At 53.0% G+C, this 11818-nt stretch overlaps 5 protein-coding genes across 5 annotated transcripts; 2 read left to right on the forward strand and 3 right to left on the reverse strand.

Annotated features, from left to right (window-relative positions):
- Nucleotides 1-273: 273 nt before the first annotated feature.
- BKA78DRAFT_231986 (uncharacterized protein) lies at nucleotides 274-435 on the reverse strand (the record flags this gene model as incomplete). The annotated part of the gene is made up of 1 exon (XM_066883788.1): nucleotides 274-435. A coding segment is annotated over one exon (162 nt), but the record flags the coding sequence as incomplete, so codon positions are not given.
- Nucleotides 436-509: 74 nt separating this feature from the next.
- On the reverse strand, nucleotides 510-1686 carry BKA78DRAFT_181530 (uncharacterized protein). Its single transcript, XM_066883415.1, has one exon. The coding sequence runs from the start codon at nucleotides 1449-1451 to the stop codon at nucleotides 537-539; it is 915 nt and encodes a 304-aa protein (XP_066740845.1). The 5' UTR covers nucleotides 1452-1686; the 3' UTR covers nucleotides 510-536.
- A 1120-nt stretch (nucleotides 1687-2806) lies between these two features.
- On the reverse strand, nucleotides 2807-4171 carry BKA78DRAFT_256173 (uncharacterized protein; the record flags this gene model as incomplete). The annotated part of the gene is made up of 1 exon (XM_066885059.1): nucleotides 2807-4171. One exon carries the CDS (start codon nucleotides 4169-4171, stop codon nucleotides 2807-2809), a length of 1365 nt encoding a protein of 454 aa, XP_066740846.1.
- Nucleotides 4172-4672: 501 nt separating this feature from the next.
- On the forward strand, nucleotides 4673-6891 carry BKA78DRAFT_181558 (Scramblase-domain-containing protein). Its single transcript, XM_066883416.1, has 2 exons — nucleotides 4673-4845; nucleotides 4897-6891. Exon 2 carries the CDS (start codon nucleotides 4952-4954, stop codon nucleotides 6434-6436), a length of 1485 nt encoding a protein of 494 aa, XP_066740847.1. The 5' UTR covers nucleotides 4673-4845; nucleotides 4897-4951; the 3' UTR covers nucleotides 6437-6891.
- Nucleotides 6892-7189: 298 nt separating this feature from the next.
- BKA78DRAFT_286311 (ankyrin repeat-containing domain protein) lies at nucleotides 7190-11688 on the forward strand. Its single transcript, XM_066885714.1, has 3 exons — nucleotides 7190-7911; nucleotides 8053-8536; nucleotides 8591-11688. Exons 1-3 carry the CDS (start codon nucleotides 7531-7533, stop codon nucleotides 11629-11631), a joined length of 3906 nt encoding a protein of 1301 aa, XP_066740848.1. The 5' UTR covers nucleotides 7190-7530; the 3' UTR covers nucleotides 11632-11688.
- Nucleotides 11689-11818: the final 130 nt, after the last annotated feature.

Genomic DNA, 11818 nt, shown 5'->3' on the forward strand with positions numbered 1-11818 from the left:
AACTTTGAATGTTACAACGCTTCCGGTTGCGTAGCTTGTGCAATGACGCGAGTAGTAAGCCTATCTAGGTACAGGATATCTCGATCTCACCACGGGGGGTCAGATTCTCAGCCGCCATCTAGTATTTGAGGAATAGTTGTCGCAGGGTCAACGATGATGGACAAGACTGCCGTCGCATTTCCGCCGACTACGTGATCTTGGGGGTCTAGTGAGAGGCACCTGTCCGTATGTAGATGCTGGCAAACACGCAGGCTGAAGTGAAGAGGCGGCGAAGAGCGGGCTCTTGACGCCTGACTCCGAGATGATTGATGTGTGAGAGAAGCCGCCGGTGATGGGCATGGCGGAGATAAGGCTGCCTAGGAAGTTTGTGACGCTGATGTAGGTCAGTTCGTGGCTCTGATCGACGGCATACTCGTGGTGGCGGCCAAAGTCTTTGCCATAGCGACGAGTTTGAAAGCCCCTTTTTAGTTTGTAGTCCTCCGCTCCTCAAGATCACACAGATCCAGTTGTGCTTTTTCATAAAGATGCATATATTTCTAGAGAATCGGCAAGTCAGGCTCGCCAGACAAAGGTTTGATTGCGAGTTCGTGATAAATCAAAGTACAAGTCTTCTCCCTCGTAGCCGTAATCAGTTGCCCTTCTTGGACGGCGTCACGATAGCGGCGCTGGTAACATTGACAGACACCTGGCTCTCCGAACAAATTTGGGAGAGCGTTCTGGTGGCATAGCAGTTGGGTGTGTTGACGCCGCTCCACAGGTCGAGGGGAGCGCTGCCGTTGACGCGGATGTTGACTCCGTTGTACACGAACAGCTGCGAGATGGTGACGTCTGGAATCGAGGAAAGGGATGTCAGCCACAGGCGTCCTCCCGACCACAGGCGAGCAAGGCAGCGGAAAGGAAAAGACAAACTTACTGTTAACGCCCAGGTCAGCCTTGAAGGTGACGGCGGGATTGTCGCACGGCTGGAAGCTGCCGGTAACTCCGTTGCTCGACTGGCAGGAGGTGGTGTTCTGCTGCGCGGAGAAGGCGGCGGTGAAGCCGAGCGTCCTATAAGCTTTGGATCCCGGGCTGTATGAAACGAGGTTCGTCAAGTTCCAGTAGTACTTGGTCTTGAAGGCGTTGAGGTCCACGGCAGGCGCCGCCGCCACGTTGGGCGCCGCAACGGCAGGACTCGGGGCGGCCGAGGCGACGGCGGCGAAGAGGGCCAGAGCAGAGGTGATGGTGCTGGCGAGCATTTTCGCGTTTTGGTTGGTTGACGGGATGGACAAGTAGATGATGGATGGATGGCCTTGAGAAAGAGAAGACTGAGAAGATAGAAGGACAAGACGTAGATTGACTGCGTGAGTGAGCGAAAGAGGTGGTCGGTTGGAAGAACGATTGATCGTGTTTGCTGCTTTGGTGTGCCTGTATGCTGTTCTTGATGCTGGTATATGTACATTCCTACCGACCATAGCACACCACACCGGGTTCTCAATGTCTGGTCCACGATCATAACTCTGGGGTCGAAAATAGAGGTCGAGGTCCAAGAATAGGTCCCCAAAAAGCGCAAGTACAAGCCACCAGAGAAAAAAGGGTCCACGTTCGGGTCGCAGTCAGACAGATCCCTTACCAATTTTGTGTTGTGCGCCACATGGCCATCCGCCGTAGCAAGGGACCTAGAACGTCCATCTCTTTCTGTTCGCCCTGCGTGTGAGCTTCGAAGTGCCGTCCGTCGCTTTCAACCACGCCTGCAAGGTAGATGTGCGTTGCGCTGTCCTGTCCTGTCCAGGACGATCTCCTTTCTACAGAACCACGTCCCTGCTGCACATAACGGCTGAAAGCTGTTTGCGCTTTTCCGCAAAAACTTCGCAGCAACATCAGTCAACGTCTTGGATCGGCCGCGGCACCACTGGTAGGTTCATCGGAGATTTTTGCTATAGTCCATGACCCCCCGCGGAGACTTGGCAACAACGGAAGTCAGTTCTTTCTTTGGAGCGGCGGCGGCGCCATTGGTTTTTTCATTCATCAGTCGGAGAGGTTCGCTGCAATCCAGAGCGCATGTCCCACGATGCGATGCGAAGCAGCTGCGTTGGGCTAGTAGCGTGGCGGCGCGTTGCTTCTCTTGGCTGTGGAAACGATGTTGTCGTCCTCGTGTGGGTAATTGGCGCAGCAGCAGTCCCTTCTTCTGGTCCCAATGGCCGCCGCACGCGGTCATCCAGGGTAAAGTGGCGTTGCGCTGGCAAGGGACAGGAGCAGGATAGTCGGCGTAGCCGAGGAGCACCAGGGAGCCGGGGCAGATGGAGCTAGTAGAATGCCATGAACTACGAACTAGTGTTGGCGCGGCGAGACAAGGCGTAGTGGAAGCGAACCCGTGGTAGCCGTAAACGGAATTTCGCTTGCTCTGGATTCTTCAGGGTAGGAAAGGGAAGACACCTTGCGGCCTAGTAGATTCTTTCGTCGCGTGGTAAGATGCTCGTAAGTCTTGCGTCGGCGATCGGTGCAATTCAGTCGTGGTTGGTGGTGGGCATCTCGACATAAGAAAAAAAAATACGTCGAGACGACTGCGACGAAAAGCTCTTGCTGAGGGACAGAAAAACATCAGGACCTCGACGAAAAGGCGAAAGGATACACACGCCGAACCCGACTTGATTAGGCGCGATGCTGCCTCAGCATCTCATCAGCTTTCAAAGTCATCGAGAAGGACATCATTCACAGGCCGTTCATTTGGAATGGGAGAAGGGCTTCCCGAATCGTCCCAAACTCAGTCCATTTTCGAGTTGCTCTGCCTAGGCTGAATCGATTTGGAACCATCCGACCATCGTCAATCTCAGTTGCGCATCCTGTTGGCGACCCATCTCTTCAACACAAACTCCCGAACCTTGAAGCTCTTCAGAAGTGCCCCAATGTCACGCTCGCTCTCCGCGCCCTTCTCAAGCGGGGGCGGCACGTCGACGTAGACCAGGACCAGCGTCTTTAGCACGTTGCTTTGGACGCGGCTGACGCAGTAGAGCCACCACCAAGGGTTCTGGTCAGGCTTCTCCTTGTCGTCCCAGTAGGGATGCGAGTACGAGGGAATGATTTGGACGGCGAACTCGGCGTGTGAAAAGACTGGGCCGCGGTTGTAGATCATGAAGTCGACGGAGAACTTGACGCCGTCTCTGACCACCCAGCCGCGGGACCTGAAGTGGTGGTACACGACGTACTTGAGGAGGAAGGAGTCATCTGGGCGCAGGGCTGCTGAGTCGGCTGGAGGAAAGTAGGAAAGCGAGCGGCAGAGGCGGAAAAAGTCCTGCACGTTGACGCTCTTGTTGGTTTTCGGGTCGACGATGTCTAGCACACCGAGTCCGTAAGAAAGGAAAAACGCCTCTTCCAAGGCCAGCTGGAGGTGCTCTTCGTTGTCCAATGCCTCGGAGTCGGCGGCAGGTTGCGACACTTCACCATGCTGGGCGTCCGAATTTTTCAGGCCGGATGTATCGCCAGCAGTGGTCGAAGAGTCCGGGAGAAGGCTGTTCCCATTTGCCGCAGCATGCTCGGCATCAGGAGCACTTGGAGAGGTTGAGGTGTTGTGCAGCGCAGCAGTCGCATCGACGGTCGGCTCGTCAACAAGCTTGCCCTCCTTGCGGAGCTGCTCCTCGATGGCTTCCCTCTCTTTTCTGGCTCTCTCGTTCTTGAAATCCCGCCTCTCTTGCCGCCGCTTCTGGGTGTAGTCCTCCGCAAGAAGTTGTCCCGACAGACCACGCCGATTCTTTTCGCGATCCAGCCAAGTGGGCTCACTTCGACTCAGGCTGCCCTTTCCGAAAAAGCCCTGCTCCCACAGCGCGCGCACACTTGCCCAATCTGTGACGTGAACGGATCGGGTGTCGTAAGAGAGGTAGGCGACATGGCGTTTTGGAGGATGCGAGGGTGGCGGGAAGAAGTATTGGGAGACCATGAGGTAGGCGACACGAAGCAGAGATAGCGGGTTGTGAGGCACAAAAGCCGGAAGAGGGTATGTCACGATTGGCAGTGGTCGTTCATGGATCTGGGCATAGTTTGGCCTCTTTGGACGTTTGGAGGCTGCCGACTTTGAGGCTGGTTTGGAACTTGTGTTTTGAGAATCTTGTCCATTGGAATTTCCAGCTACATGGCCATTTCCCTCTGCCTGGATTGTGGAGACCGACGAGCCGTTGGCTGGCGCCCTGTCGCCCGTCATCGCCGGTGCTTCGTCACCCATGGCGAAAGTCGCGGCGGTACAGAAATCGGTGGCTACCTTGAGGCAAACGTCAGCGAGATTCGCAGAGGTGAGGCGTGAAGTGTGTGATGCAGTGGATGAATGATCAGATACCGTTGTAGTCTAATACAAGAGACCATCATTGGAGGCAGCAAAAGTCAGTGCGCCTCCTGTGGTAACAAAGGTTGTCATCATGCAGGATGTTGGGCGGGGAAGAGGAAACGGCGCGTCGCACTTACCAGCTGTGAGGTTTGGGAGAGTCGATGATAGAGTGAAGCTGTTGGTTTGGTGTGTAAGTTTCAATTCGGCGTCGCGCAGGACGAGCAAAAGGGCAGAGTCATCACATGTTGGCGTGGTGAAGAAGATGTTGAGGACGAAATTTGCGGGCGGAGAAAAATGGCCGCGTAGCTGTGGCCGCCGACGTTCTGCCGCGCGGCTAGTGACTGACGTCGTCGCGTCGCCAACATCAACACCACGACCACATGATACATCACTTTTCGCGTTCTCCTACCACAAAATGGATTGAAGGACGGCCAGCCTTCTCTCCTTGTTTTGGGACTTGTATTCTCTTGTCTTGTGCCTGCTTACATTTCAAAACGCGTTCTTAGCACGGGAGACAAACAATTGGCGTCTGCGGCGTAGTCCCTTGCTTTGCTGTACGTGCCCGGATTTCTTCAGCCTCTTGACTGACTGACCAACCGCCGCAGTACTTTTGTCTCAAATCTTCATCGCAACCTCGAAGCTTTTGGACCAAACATCATTATGGCCGTGTCTCGTGCACTTGCACAGTCCTTCCCCGACATTTCGCGCCCAAGCTTTGTCAGAGCTTTCAGCACCACCTCGTCTTTCCAAGCCGGCCAGTCGAACAGCAAGACTTCTTCCAAAAGTTCGGTCAGATCTGTGGCAAAAAGCCCACCCAGAAACTCATCCAAAGTCGCTGCAAAACGCCTACCACTGCTCGAGTTTCGAAATGCCTCTCGCCCCAGGATTATCAAGAAGGAAAATGCCAACCAGCGCTCTCGGCTCGACGCCGCTTCTGACCTTATTCGAAAAGGAGCCGAAAATCCCGATGTCAATCTCCTTGCCCCCGTCCATAGCGCAGATGATCCGGAAGGTGTCCTGAAGCCAGACCACCCGGCTGCCTCAATCTTGCAAAACTCGTCAATCATTGTACAGCGCCAGCTGGAGGCCATGAACGTCTTGGTTGGATTCGAACAGGCCAACAGATACGTCCTTCTTGATCCCCAAGGAAACCATATTGGATATCTGGCGGAGCATGACGGTGGGATTGGAAATCAATTTTCGAGGCAGACACTCCGCACTCACCGCGCTTTCACGGCTCATGTTTTCGACAAGCAGGAGCGCGAGGTTCTCCGCATACACCGGCCATTTAGCTGGATCAACTCGACCATTGGCGTGTACGAATCGTACAGCGCTCTCTCCTCGCAACCTTCTCCAGAGCAGGTCAGCAAGAACTGGGCTGTTGCATCCTCGATGCCTCTGATTGGCGCAACCCAGCAGCAATGGGCGCCGCTGCGTCGCAAGTACCAGATGTTCACAAGAGTACCTCGGGACGGCGCTCAAGTGACGACGCCTGGATCACCAATGCTGAATCTTCCGGATGATCTCCAATTCAGCGATCAGAAAACGCATGCGCTTTGCCGGTTTGCTTACGTCGACGAGGAGCCTTTTTCTTGGGATTTTACACTACGAGGAAACAACGGCATCGTTGGATCAGTCAATCGAGCCTGGCGTGGCGCCGCACGAGAGATTCTGACCGACACGGGCGTGTATGCACTCCGCATGGACTCTGTTGCGCTCAGCCAGGAAGAGATATTTGCCAAAGCGAACGGAGCGGATGTTCAAGCGTCCCCTCGAGGCATGACGCTCGACGAGCGCGCCGTCATGCTTTCCACGGCCGTCACCATCGACTTTGACTACTTCAGCCGTCACAGCAGCGCACTCGGCGGCATTGTTCCAATTCCCATTTGGATACCGGGCATCGGAGGAGAAGCCGTTGCGGGCGGAGCAGGCGTCGGCCTGGGCGAAGTTGGAGCCACCGAAGGCCTGGGAGCGGCCGGTGCTGCTGGCGCCTTTTCCGCCTACCATCATGCTCAAAAGCCCAACGAGCCTGACTGGGGAAAGGAGGATCCGTGGGACAAAGGTAACGGTGGCGGCGGAGCCAGCGGCGGCGACAGTGGAAGTGGCGATGGTGGGGATGGATTCGACATTGGCGATTTCTTTTGAGCTGGATCCAGCCTGCCGCTCTCATGTACGTCGCCGTCGCATGCAGCTACTTGGAAAGATTAATGGACAAGCACGCGGCTTCTTCCAAACGGTTTCCATCTTCGATTACCTCTCTTTCGGCCCTGCCATCTCATCAACCGCAGTCAGGATCGATCGGGACCAGCTGCGTTGACTGTGCTACCTTACATTTTTGGACCCCACGCTGTGAGCAGCAAGGCTGGTTGAGCCTCCTCCATGCACGTCATTCTCTGGAATCAGCACTAGATCGGATGTCGTTTCCAAAGCATTAGAATTTGATCATTCGTGCAGCAAGGCTTCGTGACAATGCCCGGCACAGCATGTTGCGCCTGCAATCAGCCACTCGATTGTTTCTTTCTTGAGCTCTGAAGCCACGTCAAATCAAAAATCGCACAGCATTCATCAGCCTTGCTCCCCAGCAAATTTGGGCGCCCGACTCTTATTCAGTGGCACTGCATGTTGGGCCTGATCGTTGTCGAACCCAATTTGCCAATCCTCCGGTCTTCGCGTGGCCAACCAGTTTCTCTGGCGGATTGAGAAGAAACTGCTTGGTCAGTTTGACATCTGAGTGCTGACCGGAGGCAAGGCCCAAATCTCGTTAAGTCGTGAGTGGGTTTCGGCCGACTGATCTGGCATTTGAAGCCTTGCTGTCAGATTGAGCTTGCTTCTGCATGGCTGACGGCTTAGCCCATTGCTTACCAACCATGCTAGCGAAGAATTAGGGTCGTTTGACTGGTTCTCAATGCATGATGGAATGACTGCATGATGGCACATTGATGCAGCTCAGCGCTCTACATCCGTTGGCGTCCAAACGAACAGCGAGACCAAGGCAGCGATGAATCGATGAGGCCAGCCACAACAGCGTCTTGGTGCACAAGACGGAGGCGCAAGACTTTCGTGTCACTCCATCACAGCTGAGCCTCAGCCTTGTGATAGCTATGGCTGCCACAGCCTTTGTCGAACAGACCTCTTTCGACAGCCAAAACCCACCTCCGTCAGCTTTGCAACTTTGAGCCACTCCTCTCATACTCCTCTCGTTCACCACTTTTGATTTCTCCCTCGGACAAAGACCGTCAATGTCGGATCCTGACATCTACACGGTTGGCTGGATTTGCGCAATCCGGACTGAATTCACCGCCGCACGTCAATTTCTCGACGAAGAACATGAGCTTCCCAGCCGTGCATCTTGCAACGACAACAATGCCTACACCGTAGGTCGAATTGGCAAACACAACGTTGTCATTGCATTGCTTCCTATTGGCGGATATGGCGTTGTGCCTGCTGCAGCTGTTGCACGGGATATGCTGCACAGCTTTCCGAACATCAGAATCGGCCTCATGGTCGGCATTGGCGGCGGCGCTCCCAGCGACAAGCATGACATCAGACTCGGCGATGTTGTGGTCAGCTGTCCTGGAGGCGGTCGAGGAGGCATCTGGCAATACGACTTCGGTAAAGACGTACAGGATCAGAAATTCCAACAATCTGGCCATCTCAATCAACCACCATCCCTTCTACTCACGTCGGTCAATGTCACTTCCAGCTACATCGAGTCTGGAGAAATTGATATTAAAGAAGCCGTCGAGGAGATCCTGACCAAGAGAAGCAAAATGAGGAAAAAATTCGGAAGACCCAGCACCGACCAACGCTTTGTAGCAACCTTTCTCCACAGCGATCCGGAGAAGACCTGCAACGAGATTTGTGTCGGACCCAACGACGAAGCAATCGACATCGACTACTCCGACAGGCTGTATCCACGGAAATCAAGGACCGAAGACCGGGAGGACATAGAGGTGTTCTACGGCTTGATAGCATCTGGGAACACCCTCATGAAAAATGCCGAGAGAAGGGACTCTTACGCAAAGGAGGGCGTGCTTTGTTTTGAGATGGAGGCTGCGGGACTCTTGAACCACTTTCCATGCTTGGTTATCAGGGGTATCTGCGACTACTCGGACACGCATAAGAACAAAGAATGGCAGGGCTATGCGGCCATGACAGCAGCTGCTTTCGCAACAAACCTGTTGAATCACATCACCCCACGCGATGTCGACGCACAAAAGAGTCTTCGCGATCATATGTCCTCCCGTTAGTTTGAAAACCTACTGTTGTCTTTCCACAAATTGACTGATAAGTTCTAAGTTGGCGAAAAACTGGACAACGTCGCGTCCATTGCTCAGAACACGCATGCCTTCATGCGAGATGTGAAGACGGAGAGAAGCGAGGACAAACTTCTTTCCTGGCTTGCTGCCCCAGACCCATCAAAAAACTACCGCGAAAGCTTACGGAAACGCCATCCAGGCTCTGGCCAGTGGTTCCTTCAGAGTTCAGAGTACTCAGACTGGAAGACAAGACCAAACTCTTTTCTGTGGCTGCATGGGATTCCTGGATGCGGGAAGACCATTCTCAGTTCAACGATTATCGAAGACTTGGAGAAAGATAGATGCTGTCGACCTCTCTACTATTACTTCGATTTTGCGGAAAGTAAGCAGCAGTCCCTTGAGGGTGTCATACGACATTTCATATACCACCTGTACAAAGAAGGGAAAGACGCTCAAAAGCATTTGGAAACTCTATATCTTGCTCATCGCAGGACCGAGAGCCCAAGCATTGAATCATTGAATGCAACCTTCCGAAGCATTCTCCAGCAGACTGAAGAAATTTGGATAGTTTTGGATGCACTCGACGAGTTTGAGACACGACAGGGCTACTCAGAAGTAAGACTGTTACCATGGATGGATCAGCTACTAAAATCAACCAAAACGAAAGTCCATCTTCTAGTGACAAGTCGCCCAGAAAAAGACATTCAATCGTTTTATAAGAGCCACGCCCGTAGTCAAGATATCATCCACATCCAGAGCGACTTGGTTTCGAATGACATATCCACATATGTCAAGGATAGAGTCAGAAATCACGATGGCCTCAAAAAGTGGAGCTGTCGGCCGAAAATTCAAGATGATATTGAAGCTGCCCTGCTTCAGCAGGCTGACGGGATGTTTCGCTGGGTTGCATGTCAGCTCGACGCGCTCGAGGAATGCAGTGATCCTGTCTCTCTTCGGAGAGCACTTCGATCGCTACCACGGACACTAAATGACACCTATGCTCGCATCTTGGAGAAAATTCCAGATGCAATGAAGCCATCTTCCATTAGGATTCTGCAATTTTTAACCTACTGCAGCACCCCGTTGCGAATCGACGAGGCTGTTGACGCGATTGCGGTAGACATCGAGCGGAAACCATTCTTTGAGATAGAGAACCGAATGCTCTCACCCGAAGACAACATCACCGCCTACTGTTCCGGTTTAGTAACCGTGGTCAAATCCAGCAAATATCGCAATAAATATGGTGTACATGACACCGCCACGCGAATACAGCTCGCGCACTTCTCCGTCAAGGAATATCTTATGTCGGCTCAGCTTGACAAAGATGTTGCCGAGGGCCTAGACGAGACAAACGCTAGAGTTACTATCGCTCAAGTTTGCCTCTCTTACTGGCTGGGAATCTCGGATGATACTGAGAGGCTAGAAACTCGATTAGCAAACAAAGAGTTCCCACTGGCAGATTTCGCTACTGCTAATTGGGCAGAACATGCTCGGGTCGTCCATGACTTCAGCAGCTCTGTTCGTTCGCTTGCAGAAGATTTCTTTACGACCACAGCCTGCTTTAAGCTTTCCTATAAGCATTTGGGCAGAGAGCCTTTCGACGCGCCAGACCTTGAACTCGCACTTCTCTACGCGTCAAATGAGGGCATTACAAGCTCAGTTGAGGCATTACTTCGCAAAGGTGCTTGCGCCAACGCGGAGCACCGTGTGTTCAATCGCAGCGCGCTTGTGTACGCCTGCTTCAAGGGCCATCTCGCGGTAGTTCGTCTGCTACTTCAAAATGGTGCTGATATCGATTCGATCAGCTATACGGGCCTAACCCCTCTCAGGGTTGCCTGTATATGGAATCACGTTGAAATTGTTGAGCTACTACTTCAACTTGGTGCCCTCGTCAACGATCGCCGGGAACTCCATGCTTCAAGGACAATTACATTGGCTTCATCGCAAGGGCACCTCGACATCGTCAATTTGCTACTTGCCTACGGTGCGGAAATCAATCCAGATGGAATGGAAAAGGGCTCTGCGCTATCTGCCGCATCATTACGCGGGCACCTCGAAATTGTGGAAAACTTACTCAACTCCGGCGCCGACGTCAATGCTCGAGATAGAGCTGGCGGTACTGCCCTATCTAAAGCATCATTGGGGGGGCAGCTTGAAGTTGTGAAAATGCTACTTGCCTGTGGCGCCGACGTCGATCCTTGCGGTAGAAAGTTCCTCAAAGACTCGCCGCAGACGCACTTCGAAGCTGTTTCGCTGGCTCAAACATCATTTCCGTGGCCAAATGCGGCAAAACTGGACCAAGACCTGGATTATTTCATTCCACTCCATAATGCTTCACGAATGGGACACCTAGAGATTGTTGAAGCACTGCTTCTTAACGGTGCCAATGTCGACGCGCCATGCAGCGAATTCCCCAGTCCGCTTTACGCTGCTTCAAAAAAAGGCAACGTCGAGATTGTTCTGACGCTTCTTGCGAACGGTGCCAACGTCAATCCTTTCAGCGACAAATTTCCCAGTCCGCTCCACACGGCTTCCGAAAGAGGACATACAAAGGTCGTGGAGATACTGCTCGGCCATGGCGCCAGTACCGAAGCCAACAGTAACAACCAAACACCTCTCATGCTGGCTTTGAGAAGTGGACAAGCGAAGACAGCGCAGCTTTTGCTTGAAAACCACGCGCAGATTGGCGAAATTCCCGAATTTGTCGTAGCAGAAGCTGCACTTCACAAGCGCGTACAAATAGTGCAGATGCTGCTTGACTTGGGCGCCAAAGTGAACACTCCCTTTCAGGGCACAACATTGCCAGTCGATGCAGGGAGTTGGGAGCCACTGAAGGCTTGTGGAACCGCTCTTCAATTCGCAGCTTACCATGGAGACATCGAACTGATTCAGGCGCTACTCGACAAAGGCGCCGATGTTCACGCTGAGCATGCATTTCAAATAGGCGTTTCAGGCTCTAAAGTCCCTCGTGATCCTTATCATGTTGCCGTGCGCCATGGACATACAGAGGCAGCCTGTGTCCTGCTGCGTTATTTGATATCTTCAAGAGGCGTTTGCTATATCCCCCCTTTTTTACCTTAGAATAAACTGAATCCACACGTGGGCACTCAATACATTCTTTGAAACTCTATGCGCCCCTACTTCATGCTCCAAATGCTTTCAATTTCATGCAGGGGGCTCACAACTCCTCTCACAACGGCAGTGTAATGCATAGAGCACAGGAAAACAGTGAAAACAGACATATTGGAAGAGAAAAAATGCCGCTCGG

Source organism: Phyllosticta capitalensis (assembly GCF_038381095.1).
Source record: "Phyllosticta capitalensis strain CBS 128856 chromosome Unknown BKA78scaffold_9, whole genome shotgun sequence".
Lineage (NCBI taxonomy): Eukaryota > Fungi > Ascomycota > Dothideomycetes > Botryosphaeriales > Phyllostictaceae > Phyllosticta > Phyllosticta capitalensis.